Source organism: Propithecus coquereli, unplaced genomic scaffold (genome assembly GCF_000956105.1).
Source record: "Propithecus coquereli isolate 6110/MARCELLA unplaced genomic scaffold, Pcoq_1.0 Scaffold3, whole genome shotgun sequence".
Classification (NCBI taxonomy): Eukaryota; Metazoa; Chordata; class Mammalia; order Primates; family Indriidae; genus Propithecus; species Propithecus coquereli.
Window position 1 is genome coordinate 18,784,608 of NW_012148618.1, and position 19,246 is coordinate 18,803,853.

General features: G+C 35.0%; 1 protein-coding gene across 2 annotated transcripts in view; it reads right to left on the reverse strand.

Annotated features, from left to right (window-relative positions):
- Positions 1-18,527, reverse strand: part of MYEF2 (myelin expression factor 2) — a 39,473-nt gene extending 20,946 nt beyond the window's left edge. The window contains exons 1-7 of one of the 2 annotated variants that reach the window (XM_012649166.1): positions 18,254-18,527; positions 9,485-9,693; positions 8,204-8,256; positions 6,954-6,961; positions 6,761-6,854; positions 809-1,000; positions 1-154 (exon numbers count right to left, since the gene is read on the reverse strand). In XM_012649166.1, coding sequence (XP_012504620.1) covers positions 1-154; positions 809-1,000; positions 6,761-6,854; positions 6,954-6,961; positions 8,204-8,256; positions 9,485-9,693; positions 18,254-18,417 — 874 coding nt within the window. In that variant the 5' untranslated portion in view covers positions 18,418-18,527. The remainder of the gene's footprint in view (positions 155-808; positions 1,001-6,760; positions 6,855-6,953; positions 6,962-8,203; positions 8,257-9,484; positions 9,694-18,253) is intronic. The other variant, XM_012649167.1, reaches the window with a different exon arrangement.
- Positions 18,528-19,246: the final 719 nt, after the last annotated feature.

Here is a 19,246-nt window from a genome sequence, read left to right on the forward strand (position 1 = left end):
AAATTGCTTGAACTGCTTCAATTGCTTGCTCAAAAGTGACAGTGCCCATTCCTCTGCTCTTGCCATCTTTGTCTTCTTTAATATCTGCCCGCTTTACAGTTCCAGCTATGCTGAACACTTCCTTTAGCTTCTTCCAACCAACTTTGAAGTCAAGCTTAACATAAAATTGTATAAAGTTACAAACCTAATAAATCCCTCTCCCCATTTATAAATAAAGTAATCTTTTCTAAACCCTCAAAACTATAAAAAACGACAATTCTTATTCAATAGTGTATCAATAATTTTCAAATAAACATCTTCAGTTGTCTAAAATCAATTAAGCTACCTCTATGTTGTTCCTTATCTTTATAATTTTTAATTTCGAAAATCATCTCTCAAGTGCTCAAACCTGTTTTGTACATTTGAAACTTGCATATTTATTTTTACCAAGAGAAATTCATATTTTAAAAAGTATTAATTTCACTGGCTTCCAAAAGCTTAGAACAAATGACAAACCAACTATGATATGCACATTCACAATAATCAAGGCTACAAGAAATCCATTTACCAATATGCACCAAAATACCTATTATTAAAGTAAATAATTTCAAGAACTGCTTAAATGTATATAAATTCTACAGTTCTCTGTTTAAAAATCCAAACAGTTATACTTAAACTCTAGTCTTATATGTATATAGACTTAAATTGAATTTGAGTAAAAATAAGCAAAATGTTCTGTAAACCTGTAAGTCATTCATCTAATTAAATTATCTAATGATCAGAACTAAGTATCTGAATGACAAAATTTTAAACTAAAGCTTAAACTTACATTAGCAACAAAAATTGTGGAACCAAGTCTACCAGCCTGCAAATTACTGATAACCTCAGGAGGAATGTTTGGATTATTGAGAATGGAAGGTGGTAAATTCATCAACCCCGATCCCATATCAGGGACATGTCCTCCTGGAAATGATCCTCCTGTTCGTTGCAATGCCCTACGAGCATTTTCTCCGTCAGGATCCTATAACACACATTGAATGTTAAATGCCACTAAATACATCAGTAAATCTATATAATTAAAATAACAACTTCAAATTCTACAGTAACTATCCCATTTGGCTCAAATTATTGACCCTCTTGAAGAGTGAGCTTTTTTTCTCATGCAGAGAATTGAGTCCCATAAAAACCTGTGGATAGACAAAAGATTTCAGTCTCCAGAGATGTCAGTTAAATACCTCTTTCCAACCACTAAAGTCACTTAAGAACTTGAAATTAGTTTAATTTTGCCCTCACACTAGTGTGCAAGTATATGGCACATACACATATATGAGAGCAAAGTATTCACTGTGACTCTTTTCTTTCCAAAATGTAGAAATAGTGAATTCTTACCACTGAATGCCCAGTGGAATGCCAAACTCAGACTAATTCAAAGTTTTTCAATAATGGAACACACAGTTATAAAACCCAGGAATATGGTGGTAGAGGGGGACCTTAAATTTTACCAATTATCTACCTTCTAACCTCTTACCTTCCTCAGTAATGATTATGATCTGAGATGGGGACAAAGGAGAGATAAAGGAAGGCTAAGTGTCCAAATGGAGAATGATATTAAACATTGTTTTTTGTTACTTTCATTAATTTTATGAGAGAAATACCCTATGTTTAAACAAAACCAAAAAAAAGCAATTTTAAATGTACTTCTCACTCATTCCACTAAGTGGAATGCAAAAAAAAAAAAATCATATAAACACCATTGATAGACTAACATTTGCAATACCAAAGATTATGCTAAAAAGGTAACCATCAACTCTACTCTTCTGGCCTCAGTCTGTGAATACAGTACTAAGGAAAAGTAAGTTGGATAATCAACAAATTCTCTAGGTGGGCTGTTCTCTAGGAGAGTAAAAAGGTGAATGCAAGAATAAAGTTACTCGGGCTTCCCATGTATTTCTTAACAATGAAGGAATAAAAAGGATTACAAAAGTAAAGAAATAAATGCTATAAAATGTTTAAATTAATAAATAATAAATTCTTCAGGTCTGAGGATTCAAAAACTTGTACAAATACAAAAGTTAGGATAGTAGTTACCTACGGGGAAGGAGGATAACACTATGGGGAAGATATTTCTTGAACTACTAAGATATACAGGCTCTGCTTATTACATTAGTAAAGCGTATTATTATTTTTTGATTTGTCTTTTATATATATGACAAATATATATACACATAATACATGCACACATATACATATGTAATATATAAAATAAAATTTACATAAAACAAATCACCTACTGGATAACATGGCTCTTATTCCTCCGTTCCCTTGCTGTCAGCCTGACAGTCACTGACTGCTATTGCTTTTAGAGGGCCCATAATACATTTACAACTACTACTAATTCTCATTTAATTAAATGAAAAATTGTAATTCTTGGATCTGTTAAGGAACATTGGAAATATACTTTCCTTGGACTTCCATCTCAATATTAGTTCTAAGCAGTCACCCCAGCCACCCAACTGTAAATCCCAGGAAAGGAACTGCCTGTAGTAATGTTAATCCAAAACAGTTAACTGGAAAAATCCCTGATCATTTAGGCAGGCCAAATTTGGCCATTTTATCTCTTTAAAAAGTTAAAAATGGAAGCATCCTGTAACAGCTTGGGTCATATAACTCTACTCTAGGGCCTCTGAAATATTACTGAAGATCTACAATGTGCTAAAATTAAAAGAATGAAATAACATGGCCTTGGCCTTTAACATCCAATAAACGTTTATTCCAATTAAAAAAAAAGACACCGAGAATCTATAATACTTGTCCTTTGACAAGAAATAAGAAATATAAAATAGTGAATTATAATCCTCAAAATAATCATTCTGAGGATTATAAGAGAAATTATTCAAGATACCAACAAATTTCTGAAGAATTGGTCCTGGCTTATACATAAAAACCACAAATAAATGGCTGACACAAGCCACAACAGTCTAAACTTTTCCTACCCATTCTCCATGTCCCTGTCAAAAAATTTTCAGAAATAATCATAACCCCCAGGGGCTCAAATAGGATTAGAAGAATATGGAAGCTAACTCTAATAAAGGGATTTAGGATACATGTATATATGTTGTAGCAAGGCCTTTAATGTCAAGCTATCATCACTTCACGCTCAGGAACAAGAGACCAAGCACTCTTGGACAGGATTAACAACAATCATTACTATTACTGCTAACATTTTTAGGTAGTTATAATATTTTAAGCACTGTGCTAAGTGCTTTATATAAGTATAATAAATAGCTAATAATTAAATGCTTTACATGTATTAACTCTTTGAGTCCTTATAACACTATTAGGTAGGTTCTATTATTATTCCCATTTTAGTTATAGGAAACAGAGAGGTTAAGTGATTTGCCCTGAGTCATACAGGTTCTCTGATGCCAGAGACTGAATTCTTTACCATGTATCTCATTTAATCCTCGTAAAAACCCTATTAGGTAAATACAGACATATCTCATTTTATTGTGCTTCACAGATACTGCGTTTTTTACAAACTGAAGGTTTGTGTCAACTCTGTGTTGACCAAGTCTATCAGAGCCATTTTTCCAACAGCACATGCTCATTTTGTGTCTGTGTCAAATTTTGGTAATTGGTGCAAAATCTCAAACTTTTTCATTATTATTCATTTATTATGGTGATTTGAGATCAGTGATCTTGATGTTTTAATTGTTTTGGGGTACCACCAATCATATCTACATAAGGCAATGAACTTAATTGATAATTGTTATATGTGTTCTGACTGCTTCACTGACTGGCCATTCCCCTTGTCTCTCTCCCTCTCCTCAGGCCTCCCTATTCCTTGAGATATAATATTGAAATTAGGCCAATTAATAACATTACAATGACCACAAAGTGTTCCAGTGAAAGGAAGAGTCTCATGTCTCTCACTTTAAATCAAATGCTAGAAATGATTAAAGCTTAGTAAGGAAGGCATGTTGAAAGCCAAGATAGGTGAAAGCTAGGCCTTCTATGCCAAACAGTAAATTGAGTTGTAAATGAAAGGAAAAGTTCTTGAAGAAAATTAAAAGTAGTACTCCAGTGAACACATGCATAACAAAGCAAAACAACCATATTGCTGATATGGAGAAAGTTTTAGTGGTCTAGATAGATTAAATCAACTACAACATTCCCTTAACCAAACAAAGCCTAATTCAGAGCAAGGCCCTAACCCCCTTCAATTCTACAAAGGCTGGGGCGGGGGATGGGGAGCTGAAGAAGAAAAATTTGAAGCTAGCAGAGGTTGGTTCATGAGGTTTAAGGAGAGAAGCTGTTTCCATAACATAAAAGTGCAAGGTGAAGCACCAAGTGCTGATGTAGAAGCTGCAGCAAGTGATCCAGAAGATCTAGCTAAAGATCACTGATGAAGGTGGCAACACTAAATGACAAGTTTTCAGTGTAGATGAAACAGTCTTCTATTGGAAGAAGATGCCATCTAGGACTTTCATAGCTAGAGAGGAGAAGTCAATGCCTGAATTCAAAGCTTCAAAGGGCAGGCTGACTCTTTATCAGAGGTTAACGCAGACGGTGACTTTAAGTTGAAGTCAATGCTCATTTAACATTCTGAAAATCCTAAGGCCCAAGAATTACACTAAATCTACTCTGCCTATACCCTATAAATGGAACAAAACCCGGATGACAGCACATTTGTTTACAGCATAGTTCACTGAATATTTTAAGTTCACTGTTGAGACCTACTGCTCAGAAAAAAAAACTTCCTTTCAAAATATTTCTGCTCACTGCCAATGTACCTAGTCATCTCACCCAAGCTCTGATGGAGATATACAAGGAGACGAATGTTGTTTTCATGCCCATTAACACAACATCCATTCTGCTGCCATGAATCAAGGAGTAATTTTGACTTTGAGGTCTTAAGAAATATATTTCATAAGGCTATATGTGCCATAGACAGTGATTCCTTTGATGGACCTGGGCAAAGTCAATTGAAAACCTTCTGAAAAGGATTCACCATTCTAGATGTCATTTAAGAACATTCATCACTCATGGGAGGAGGTCAAAGTATCAACACTAACAGGAGTTTAGAAGAAGTTGATTCTAATCCTCATAAATGACTTTGAGAGGTTCAAGACTTCAGTGGAGGATGTAAATGCAGATGTGGTGGAAATAGCAAGAGAAGTAGAATTAGAAGTAGAGCCTCAAGATATGACTAAATTGCTGCAATCTCATAATAAAACTTAAACAGATGAGGAGTTGTTTCTTATGGATGAGCAAAGAAAGTTGCTGGAGATGTAATCTACTCTTGGTGAAAATACTATGAACATTGCTAAAATGACAACAAAAGATTTAGAATATTACATAACTTTGTTGATAAAGCAGCAGCAGGGTTGGAGAGGAGTGACTCCAATTCTGAAAGAAGTTCTACTGTGGATAAAATGCTATCAAGCAGCACTGTATGCTATAGAGAAATATTTCCTGTAAGGAAGAGTCAATCAGTGCAACAAACTTCATTGCGGTCTTATTTTAAGAAATTGCCATAGCCACTCCAGCTTTCAGCAGCCAAGACCACCCTGATCAGTCAGCAGCCATCGACATCGAGGCAAGACCTTCCACCAGCAAAAAGATTAAGACTTGCTGAAGACTAAGATGATCTTTAGCATTTTCAGCAACAAAGTATTTTTTAATGGAGGTATATGTACATTGTGTTTTTAGACATACTGCTATTACACATTTAAAAGACTATAGTATATGTAAACATAACTTTTATGTGCACTGAAAAACCAAAAAATTCATACAACTTGCTTTATTGTGGTACTCCCTTTTATTTTGGTGGTCTGGAACCAAACCCGCAGTATCTCTGAAGTATGCCTGTATTATCAGTAGTAGTATTACAATTACTGAGGTTTAGCAAAGCTAAGTAACATACCTAGTCACATAGCTAGAAACTGATGGAGCTGGGACTCAAATCTCTTGTTAAATGCCAAGGCTTACTGACAGTATTGCTGTACAATCAACAATTAGCATCGGTGTTAGTAAAGAATCTTCGAGGTCCCAAAGTAAAACCATCTCTCTCTCTCAGCACAGACTTTAGCAAGGATATGTGTAATAACTGGTCTGTAATCAAACTATTAGGATACAACAAAGCTGCCCATGAAAATGAGTGCTTTACAAGCTAATCATTCTAGGGTCAATTACACCTAACTATAAATAATATTTTTATGTATCTTCTGGTTATTTTTTTGTCAACCTATTTACATGCAACAATTCCATATAAAGAGAACATTTCTACTTTAGGGGTTTCTGAGTTCTAGTTATAAATTTCACTAACAAAGTTATAACTTTCCTTAAGTTTTTAAATGGAAGTTTCCAAGTTAATTTTATTAAAAGTGAACATCAATTTTATTCAAATCCCTAAGATATTTGCACATTATTAAGCAATTTTTAATTATCAACTACAACACAATTTAAAAATTAAAATGTCTATACCAAATAAAGTCAGCACCTAAAGTTGTCATCTTTAAATTTTGGGGTCCTGAAATTTTTTTAAATTTTATACCTCTGTTTATAATAACTTGAAATAAATTAAAATATATAGGATAACTGTATAAGAGCAAATAGAAAACCATGTACAAGTAAAACTATCACCAATATACAAAGCTTTATAAGCATCTATGCATAAAAAAAGTTGTAGTTCAGACAAATACATTACCAAAAATGAAAAGTCCAAAGAAAGCATGTCCTTATAGTCAAATGTTTAAATTCCAAATATAAGAAATCTTACCTCTTTAATATTCAGGGGTCTTCCACTAAGATCATATTTGTTCATAGTTTCTAGTGCTTTCTTTACAAATTCTTCATCTTTGAATTCAACCACACTTAATGGGGGAAAAATTTATAGGAAATGTTTATGTACTAATTTTTTTCCAGTCAGAAGTTTAATTTGACTTAAGATACTTAAAGAAAAAAATTCTTACCCACAACCCTATATCCAGGTGGATTTGTCAAAATATGCAAAAGAAAAAAGAAGTTTTAAATCAGTAGATGAAGGTAATGGTAGATTCTAACATTTAAATCATTAAAAGTAACAATATAGTACAATAATATAGTACAATGACTTTTCATCTTCTATACCTCCAGGACATAACAGGCAAGTGATCACAAATTTTCTATAAATCCTTAAATCTATCTAAGATAGTAGAACATAGTTCTATGTAGTAGAATGTAACAAGCTTGGAGCACATTTTTACTTTTAGATGACTTTTAAGTTAAAACTAATGTCACTGCACAAATTCAAACAATAGCAATTCAAAGAAATAACTGAAGGCTCCAATATACCTACCCTTACATAGTAACAACTATTTTCCAAAAATGTATTGTGTATAATATATTTTTCAACTCTATTAAAATCAAAATAGCAAATAAATATTAATTTTATTTTGAACGTTCTCTGTTAGATTAAAACTGGCTGTATGTAATTTTAACAGCACCCAGTTGTTAAGTATATAAAAATTATCTATGCTAAAGAAATTAATTTGTAGAATCATTTTTAAAAATACTTCCTTATGATTACTGTTCAAAATACCATTTGAATGTGATGACAAAGCTTTTATTTCTCATGCACCTAACTAGTTTTTTTAATATAATTAAACATTATAAAGAGCTTTCACTGTATTCTTCAGTATATTGCATTCTTGTTGCTAAAAATCAAAATTTTCTATCAATCAATTTCTTTTATGTCAATTTATCCATAAATGTCATTCATACCAATTGGTCAGAGCACTGCCTCTTATGTAGTCCTGCAGGCTACCAAACTAAGCTTTTCAGTAAAAGTTTCAAATATACATTCTGATTAACACCTTTAAGCTATAGGCCTCTCAAAAAACTCTTAAGGAATATTATCAACTCAGTACTTTTAAAATATCCTTGAAGACATCAAAATACGACAGAAATCCTATATTAACGTCTTATTGGATAAAAAGAAGCATTACCTTAGTGCATTAGAAAAGTGAATGCCCTTTATGAGCATTTACAAAACCCATCCCTTCCAGGCAGCTAGTTTGGTTTGGATAAGTGTCAGACTTGCTAGTATAAAGCCTCAAATCTGGCATAATAAAGTAAAACAAAATGAAACTTAAGTTTCCAAAAACTGGTACAAGTATTATACAAAAAGTAAACTGCTGAGGAACTTTTAAACCTCAAGCAGATTATTGCCCACAGCACTTACCCTTGATTTTCCTTCCGCATCCTTAAAGAGCTCCACGTATGTAACCTCACCAACTACATAAGACATACAAAAGGAAGATACCAAGAAACAATACATTTAAACACCAATATCTTGCTTTACTGCACACCTGTGCACAACTCTACAAAGAAGCACCTATTATTCACCAACAATCAAAACCAGACCAACATACCTCCTATCAATGGCTAGGTAAATTTAACTAATTTTCAGAAATGTACATCGTCCACATTCTCTAAAAAAAGCTAACAACCATATTAACCTAATTCATACTACAGATCATATTTTGGCCAGCATGATATAGTTGGTGAACAAATGCACATATACATACAAATGGTCCCTTAGCCTATCATATTAAAAAACATCACCATTAGCACTTTTCAAATAACTTTGGTCAGCCTACACACAACAGCTGTTTTAAGGTGACTTTCTACCTGAATGTCTTCAATCATGTTTGCCATCAGTAAACTAAATTTACAAGTCATGCTTCACAGCAAACCACACACTTTCTAAATAAAGTCAATGAATAAAACCAATCAAATAGTTGTCACCTTACAACAGATACACCAATGCAAATTTTTAAAAATTTATTAGAAGAGATCAGCCTCAAAGCCAAGTACATAGTTTGCAGGACTGTTGAAACTCAATTTTTCAAGAGATAACAAAACTAACTTTTACAAGATCAAGTATTAAAATTATTTTTCCCCAAAACCAACCATATATATAAGATGAAGGTTTTCAGATTATTCTGAAAACTGCAACAGCAGTAATGCAATTTTAATATAGAACTGCAAAGACAGCATCATGGCAGTCATGACAATGCAAACAAAATAAATTCCACACCCAGATTCCAGACTCCACCAAGATAATAACAAAACAGCTTTTGGAAAAAAAATAATCAGACCTTGTTATTCATACTTTAACACGCTACGTGTATAGCTTAACTCTAATGCAGTAGTCCTTTAAAAATCTATAAATACTTCAACTAGACAAAGCAATCACTTTAACAAAGTTCTTGGTGGCATGCATATGCTGGCTCGCTACTATCCCACTAAAATGGCAAAAAGAAAAATACTTCATTTATCCATACTACCTTGTAATGAAATTGTGTCAAATGAAAGAAGAGGAAAAGATTAATTCACATATCAAGAAATAAAAATCAATTTTTTGAGTCTGTGTGGCTCAGAAGAATAGAAAAGTTTGCTTAGTTCCCTCCCCTTTCTATATGAAGATTATCCAACAGTGGTTTATTTCAGAGATAGTTACCTTTTTCTCTCATTAGATCTTTAATAGCTTGCCATTTCATGTCATATGGGATATTGCTAATGAAAACTCTGTTACGATTTGGGCCCTTCTTTTCTCCAGTGCCTGAATTCTTGTCTTTTGAATAAGGATGAAATCTATTTGCCTTCTTATTTCCTGTAGATTTTTCTTTTAAGTCAGACTTCTCTTCTTTCACTGATTCATCATTCTCCCTATGAATTTAAAACAAACAAAACCCTCAGTTGTGCTTCTAAGAATGTAAGTCTATATTAAATAAATAGTTCATATTTATCACTTCACAAAACTCTCCACTAGCTTAAGCTAGACCTCAACAAAGTAGTTGGAGAGTCAGTCTGATAGCTTTGAAATTACCCAATGCCATTTCAAAGCAAGGGTTTGGGCATATTACCAAACTTCTCATTTAAAAATCCCCTTTTTTTTTTTCTATGTTAAATAGTTGCAAGCATCCAAACAACCAATTAGTTTTTCCCATCACACTACTTAATAAATGTTATTTGAGTTGAGGGGGAGGTGGTGGACATAAATGATTATCTTTCTATAGTATGTAAAGCAGCCACCTATAATGAAGACTTAATTTTCTGGGCTTCATTCAAAACTCTAAAAAGCTAATTTACAAAATGATATCCTGAAAAAGTTCCCAAAACTTTCTCCTCCCTTGCTTAAAAACATAATAAAATATGGAGTTATGTCTATACATCTACATCTATACATACTCACATAAAACTATCAAATTTTTTCTATTCCTAATTTTGATCAACACAGAAAATTTATGAGGCATCCTAATCTTTTTATGTTTAACATTTGTTTTAACCTATAAACTAGGATAGGGCACTTCATCAAATCACGCCATTTTTATTAGTAATATTACCTATAATGAGGGGATGGGCTGGAGGAGAGAAGCAGTACTTTAATGCGACTTAAAGAAAATTTTATAAATCTACTTTTTAATGAGGCCCTAAGTGGGAAAAAATTTAATTTATAAGACTATAATCACAACACAACTATATGATGCTATACACAAACCATCCCTAATATGTAAGTGTACACTTAAAGTAAATCCTATAGGTCAAAATCTGGATTTATATTTAAAAATGCAATTTACTTTTCAAAAGGAATCTTTTTTTTACAAAAGTAACAATAAATTTCTTTTAAATCACTAATTGCTCTAGTGAATTTCAAACTATTTTAACAATAAACTTCAATTTTAAAGCAATTTTTCACAAACATATCTAATAAAAATCTCTAGGAATGGCATCCAGGAATTTAAATTTTTTTAAGCTTCCTGGAGTATTCTGACAACCAAATAAGTTTCATAATCCAGGCTTTAAATTATCTTTTAAGCCAAGCAATTCTGGGAATCTGTACATTGCAGTGCTACACACATGCCTCTAACTATAGTCACCTGTTAAACAGCACAGTAAATTTCTTAGACACTACTCATCTGAGCAGGTAACAACATAGCCATAAATACAGTACATAAACTCTATGAGAACAAAAACCATCTGCTTTCAGCAACACCTAGCACGGTGACTGCATATAACATGTGCTGGATAAATAGTAATTTTTGAATGAATGAACAATCTATTATGAATCCACACTCATCTGAGCACAGATGTTGCCACTGTCTGCCACAAAAGCTGCTAAAATAAAGAAAGAGACATTAGGGCCAAACTTGCTTTGCCACCTTTTCAGACTTTGACAGTGACATCCTCACTATCAAGTATATTCCCTCATCAGAAACAGCACGGCCTAGAAGGCGTTATCTCAAGTGTTCAACTCTGGAGTACCTACCTGTCTGAAGAAAGTGGCACTTCTGAAAATGACAGCAAGCAGCCAAAAGGCATAGAGGCCTTTTCACTGGTTTCTGGGTACAGCAGATAGAAGAACAAACCCTTCTTTTTAATCCCCCAAAGGACCTATTTACATAATAGGGTTAGGCTAAATTCAATGAATGGTTGTGAAAATAACTAAGTCTCTATTCAGGTGAGCAGCTACCTAGATAAATATCCCTTCCCCTGCCTATTTTCTTCCTGGATGAAACCAATTGTAAAAATTACACAAAGTTCTGATGTACTCATGACATTCTATTCTTGACCCGAGAGGGGGTTACATGGATGTTGCAAACATTTGCTTACGATGATCTGACAATTCCATTAAAAAGCAGTAATATATACATCTTCTTTAAAATATTTACTCGAATGATAACTAGAGAGTAATTTCTTCAAGTTTTCTCCAATGAGTAGCATTTTAAAAAATACTGCCAAACTGCTTATCTACAATGTATAAACTGAGATTATCTATGGAAGTCATAACAGTTTAGAGAGTAGAACGAATGATCTATTAAGAAACTAAGCCATACTTACACAATTTCTGAACTATTTCTATGTCATAAATACACTATGGAAGAGAAAGTAAAAATTAGTGAAAACTCTTAAGGAAATGATACTACATAATACAAAAATATTGGCACTATATCTAGAATTCCAGGTACTCATTCCCAAACTATTCATTTAGGCAATCCCCCTGCAATGTATTTAAAGCCTCTAGAATAGTCACAAAAATGTTATCTACTCTTAAGAGTGAATTATGCCTACCCAAATTATAACATAAATTTCTGAAAAAAATCAATATCCAACATCAAATGAAGAAATAGTTTAATGTGTAATTTAAAAAGTACACGGGTATAGTATGAGATCCAAAATTAATTCCAGTTCCAGAAGAAAACTACCAGAGAGAAGTGCATAGCAATAAATGCCTACATGAAGATAAAAGAAAGATCTCCAATAGTCTAACTTTACACCTCAAGGAACTAGAAAAAAGAACAAATTAAGCCCGAAGGTAGCAGAGGGAAGGAAATAACAAGAATTAGAGAAAAAAATAAATGAAATATGCTAGAAATCCAATAGAAAAGATCAACAAAATTAAGAGTTGCTTTTTGAAAAAATAAACAAAATTGACAAAGATTAAGCTAGACTAAGGGAAAAAAAGAGAAGAATCAGAAATGAAAGAAGAGGCATTAGAACTGATACCAAAGAAATAAAAAGTATCATAGGAGATTACTATGATTATATGCCAACAAACTGGATAATCCAGAAGAAATTAATAAATACCTAAAAACGTACAACTCACCAAGTCTGAATTTTGAAGAAACAGAAAATCTGAACAGATCAATAATGAGAAAGGAGACTGAAACAGTAATCAAAAATCTCCTAACAAAGAAAAGCCCAGAACCTGATGGCTTCACTGGTAAATTTCACCAAACATTAAAGAACTAATACCAATCCTTCTCAAACTCTTTCAAAAAATTGAAAATGAGGGAATGCATTCAAATCATTTTACAAGGCCAGCATTACCCTGATACCAAAGCCAGACAAGGATACGACAAGAAAATTATAGGCCAATATCCCTGATGAACACGGATGCAAAAATTCTCAACAAAATACTAGCAAACCAAATTCAACAGCACATTAAAAGGATTATACAGCATGATTAAGTGGTATTTATCCCAAGGATGCAAGGATGAATTAATATACCTAAGTCAATAAATATGATACACCATATTAACAGAATGAAGGATAAAAAAATCAAATGATCTCAATAGATGCAGAAAATGCATTTGACAAAATTCAACATCCTTTCATAATGAAAACTTTCAACAAATTAGGTACAGAAAAAACATTCCTTAACATAACAAAGGTCATTTATGGCAAACCCACAGCTAACATTATACTCAAGAGTGAAAAGTTGAAAGCTGTACCAAGTTAAGATGCCTGCTCTCATCACTTCTATTCAGCAAAGTACTGGAAGTCACAGCCAGAGCAATTAGACAAGAAAAAGAAATAAAAGGCTGCCAAATTGGAGAGGAAGAAATTATCTCTGTTTGCAGATGACATGATCTCACATATAAAAAACCTTAAAGACTCCACCAAAAAAACTGTTAAAACTGATACACAAATTCAGTAGTAATAGGGTACAAAATTAACATTCAAAAATTAGTTGTGTTTTTATACAATGACAACAAATTATCCAAAAAGAAATTAAGAACACAAGCCCATTGACAATAGCATCAAAAAGAATAACATATTAGGAATAAATTTAACCAAGGAAGTGAAAGATCTGTGCACAGAAAACTACAAAACACTGATAAAAAGAAATTGAAGATAATAAAAAAAAAAAATGGAAAGATATCCCATGTTCATGGATCCGAATTAAAATTGTCAAAATGTCCATACTACCCAAAATGACCTATGGATTTAATGCAATCCCTATCAAAATTTCAATGGAATTTTTCACGGAAATAGAAAAAATAATCCTAAAATTGGATGCGGAACCACAAAAGGCCCCAAATAGCTAAAGCAACTTTGAACAACAACAACAAAAAAAAGCTGGAATTCTTTATTTTAACTTGTATTACAAATCTATAGTAATCAAAACAGTATGGTACTGGAATACAAACAGACACACAAACCAACAGAATGGAAAGCCCAAAAACATACCCACACATATATTGTAAACCAATCTTCAGCAAAGGTGCCAAGAATATACAATTGGGAAAGGACAGTCTCTTCAATTGATTGTATTGGGAAAACTGGATATCCACAGACAAAAAAAATGAAATTGGATCCTTATCTTATAACACACACAAAAATCAACCCAAAATGAATTAAATACTTAAACATAACACCTGAAACCATATAACTCCTAGAAGAAAACACAGGAGAAATGCTCCATGACATTGGTCTTGGCATTGATTTTTTTGGATATGACACCAAAAGCATAGGCAACAAAAATAAAAATAAACAATTGAGACTACATCAAAGTAAAAAGTTTCTGTACAGCAAAGGAAACAATAAACAAAATGAAAAGGCAACTTAAAGACTGGGAGAAAATATTTCCAAACCATATATCTGATAAGGGGTTAATATATAAGGAACCAATAGCAAAAAAAACCTGATTAAAAAATGGGAAAAGTACCTGAATAGACATTTTCCAAACAAGACATACAAATGACCAATAGGTATATGAAAAAGTACTCAACATCATTAATCGTCAGGGAAATGCAACTCAAAACTACAATGAGATATCACTTCCCACCTGTTAAGATGACTACTATCAAAAAGTCAAAAGATAAGTATTGGTGAGGATGTGGAGAAAAGGGAACTCTTATACAAATACATACTGGTACAGCTATTATGGAAAACAGTATGGGGGTTCCTCAAAAAATTAAAAACAGAGCTACCATATGATCCAGAATGTCATTTGTGGGTAAATTTGCAAAGGAAATAAAATCAGTCTCAAAGAGATATCTGTACTCCCATGTTCAGTGCAGCATTCACAATAGCCAAGATATGGAAACAATCTAAGTGTCTGTTTACAGATAAGTAGATAAAGAAAATGTGGAGTATACATATAGATATACACACACATAATAGAATGTTATCCAGCCTTTAAAAAGAGGGAAATCTTGCCATTCGCAACAATGTGGATGAACCTGGGGGACATTATGCTAAGTGAAGTAAGCCAGACTCAGAAAGAAAAATACTGCATGATCTCACTTGTATGTGGAATCTAAAACTGTCAAACTCATAGAAGCAGATAGTAGAAGGGTCTTTAACAGTGGGGGCGGGGAGAGATGCTATTCTATGGGTCCAAACTCTCAGTTATAAGATATATAAGTTCTGTAGATCTAATGTACAGGATAGTGACTATAATTAACAATAATGTACTTACTTTATACTTGAAATTTGCTAAAAGAGATCTGAAGTATTCTCACTATAAAAAAAAAGTAACTACATGAAGTGATGGATAGGTTAATTAGCTTGATTATGGTAATAATTTCACAATGTATTCATATATCAAAATATCATATTGTATACCTTAAATATATACAATTTTTATTTGTCAATTATACCTCAATAAAGCTTGGGGGGGGAAATTAAGCCCAATTCCGGTCTTTACTCCTAATACAGTAAAAATTACTACTCTACTAGAGAATACTTCACCTTGCTCCAATGCTTAATATTTTATAAGTACCCTAATATAACTCTCGAACTCCATTTACTCCAAGGTGTTACTTAATCACACATGAATATTCGTTTTAAGAGTACTGGTATTTTCCCTCCTATTCACTTTTGAGAAAAGGAAAGCTAGTATACCATTTTGGCATAAAAGAAAAGACTAGATCTAGGGAAACAGATCTTTAATTTCTTACCTAAAGATGTGAACATGCCAACTAAATTCTCTGTACATGGGTTTCATAATCATAAAAGTCCACTTCTGCATTTCTTCAACAACTTACTGAGCCTTTTTAAATGGCTTTGAGATGAATAAGACATAGTAGTCTCCCAGCCTCAACAACTAGGGATTAACCTCACCAAAAGTCATTTCAATGCTGATGACAAACAGTACTCTATTCACTTCTAAGCAATACACATTTTAGGGCAATATTTGGTCATTTTTTGTCATCAACAGTAAATTCTTATCATCAAAAACATACGGTAATCAATTCAAAGTTTATGTGTTGGGGTTGTTAACTACTCCTACTAGTTCACGGAGTCAAAAAGGTTTAGGTCCCCAATGGTGATATAGCACCTCTTATATATTCCTGGATAGAGCTGGAACGCATTCTACTAAGTGAAGTATCCCAAGAATGAAAACAAGCACCATATGTACTCACCATCAGATTGGTATTAACTGATCAACACATAAGTGCACATATAAGAATAACATCTATTGGATGTTGGGCATGGGGAGGGGGGAGGGGGTAGGAGGGAGGATGGGACGGGTATATGCATACACAAAGAGTGCACTGCGCACCACCCGAAGGATGGACATATTTGAAACTCGGACTTAGGAGGGGAGAAGGGGGGCCAGGGGAACATACGTAACCTAAACATCTGTACCCCCATAATATACTGAAATAAAAAAAAAAAAAAAAGGTTTAGGTCCCTAGTTATTCAGTGTGAGTGACTTATGTTGGACCATAGTATGTTATATGTTCTTATAGCGTAGACAGTACAAGAAAATCCCTGAGAATAAACTAGCCTCTACTCAACTTCTGGGAAAAGAGCAAGGGGGAGAATTATAAGCAATATGGAAAGAATCTGTATTTACTACTAACATTTCCTAATTTCTTTACCTTATATTTTTCTCTTCCTAAATGAGAAAAGGATTCTTTCCACATCTCTCTACTCCATCTTTTCCTGTCTTGCTAAACCATGAGAAGACTTTTAATGGGATTGGCCTTTTAAATCTAATGTAGATTTAAACACTAGCTTCACCTGTACCAACACTATCACACTAATCATACCCAAGTAGATATTCAAGGCTGTGCTTTTTGTTCAGAAAAAAGATAGCACATATGCCCATGGTAAGACATGAACTAACAGCACATACTTTTAAGTTCATCATTCCAGGATTTTCATTTCTATTTTTTAATGCCAAATAAAATCCCTGAAAGCCCACATTTTGGCAGACATGGTATAAAGTGCCTCACTTACTTTCTGGTTCTTCAATTACCGAGGTGTACCACTTTCCATCCAGGAACAAATTCTGTGAGTTTCCAAAGATGCTACCTATCTTATTCAAACCCATTTGAAAGCAAGAATGTCATAATGGAGCTGGAGAGAGCTACCCCCTCCATCTGCAATCAACTCTTACACAGAATGGTCCAGATCTTATGATACTCTTTCAAACACTTTTATGCAAGAGAAAAGTCAGACGTTTCCCTTTCCTATTTTAGTGTGAGCACTTGTTTACTGCTTTCTACTCTGAGGCATAACAGAGAAGGAAAAGGATGTTTTCACTAAACTAACATACTTTCAACTTCAGGTTTAAAGAGCTGAAAATAAATGCTTGACTTAGTACCCCACCCCACCCCCAACACGACAGGAGCAAAGGGGAGCATAGTATTTCCCTGTAACATTTCCTTATAATCAGAAATTATGGATTTGAGTTAGCGAAAATCTTTATAGGTACTGATGACAGCTGCGATCTTAAAAATGGGTTTTCTTCTATTTAAAAAAACCTTATATTACCATTATACCAAAATTAAGATCATCACAACCTGAGTTTTTAAAATAGCCTGCACAACTGACAAATGTTAGCGAGTGGGTGGAGAAGCAACGCACAACGCCCATTCCCTTTTAAAAAGTAATGAATAAAGTCTAGCCAACTCAAGGGTAACACAATAGATTAAGTCTAACAGAGCATTATTAAACTTCCTCTTTGTATCAATTCAAAAATGATACACATTTTAGAAAACAACAAAATACTAAACTTGTAAAGCTCAAAATAAGGCCAGGGATGTTCCTTTTAAGTGCGTTCTCGGGGGTTAAAAGGAAATGTCCGATGATGTCATCCCTAGATACCCCCTAGTGATGAACACTAACTATTGGCCCTTAAAAGGGGGACCATTTTCCTGCAAACTGTGGCGGTCTCCAGGCTATGCTCAAAGGTTCTCCAGTTGAAGTCAAGGAAGAAGGGGTGTTCCGCGGTCTCGGCCCAGAAATCGGGGAGGAGGGCCGATCCCCTTACCCCCCCCGACCCTCCGCCCCGGCTCATCGGGCCGCACCAGGCCCGAGACAGGAAGGGAAAGGCCTGGGAGCCGCCCGGCTGCACCTGCTCTTCGGGCGGACAACGACTAGGGGCTATGGGGCTGTTGTCCCCCATCAAGGCCTAGCCCAGCCTCCGGTCCCTCGGCCGAATCCCCGCCCCCCACGTCGCCCCAATCCCCCGAGGAAAAGACAATACATTTTAACGCCATTGGAGCTGCTGCTGTGCTGCTGCGGCTGCTGCTTCTCCGTCTCCGGGGGATGCGGTTCTCGCCGCGACTCGCCCGGCGGCTCCGCGGGCTGCTGATGCGAACTGTCGTCGCCAGTGGCCCCGGGCACCTCGGGCTTGTCGGCGTCCGCCATCCCGCCGTCGCTGCCTCCGCCTCGGCCGCCTGCGCTATGGGGCTCCGAGCGCGACAATGGCGGCGGCCAGGGAAGCGGTAACGGATCCCGATTTGAAAAGGCCCGGAGCGCTCAGTTGCCCGGATCTCGCGAGAACCGGTCGAGGCTGGGCGACTGGGAGATGGTGTGTGCGCGTGCGGGGGAGAGTGAGTGTGCGGGGGGCGGAGGGGTGGTTGGGGGAGAGGGGAGACAGAGAGGCAAGGGTCAGGGCCGCCCTTGCTGCAGTCGGCCTTGTACCTGCCTGGGGAGGGCCTGACCAGTCCTGAAGCCCCAGGTGGTGCCATGTTCTGACCCCCTTGCCGCCTGTCGCTTGGCACCCAATGGAGTCTTCGCTTACAAAGCGGGATTAGAAACATCTGGAGCTCTGAATCCCAGACTGTTCAATTCTTTCCAGGTAGGCGCAATTTAAGTTAGAGAAGCACACACCACTTTGCATCTTTAAAGGCGTCTGCAGATCTTCAGGCTCCCCTTAGAAATCCTTTGAATGATCACCTACCACTTCAACACCTAGGCACCCTGTGGACATTCAATAGATATTGATGATTGATTGCAATTCACCAAATTGAATAGCTTTGGATTTCTTTAAAAATTGATTGTTCTTAAGAGTGAGGATTTCCTTGGAACTCAGCTATCAGCTTAGTAAAAGAAAATTGAAGTTTTTTAATTCTCTGCGCAGCAGTCAATGGGAGGAATCTATAATTTTCATAAGACATCTTCTAGATTGGCTAATAATGGCCATTTTGGTTTTTGATTATGTGTTTATAACATGCTGGTGGAAATAATATGTGAA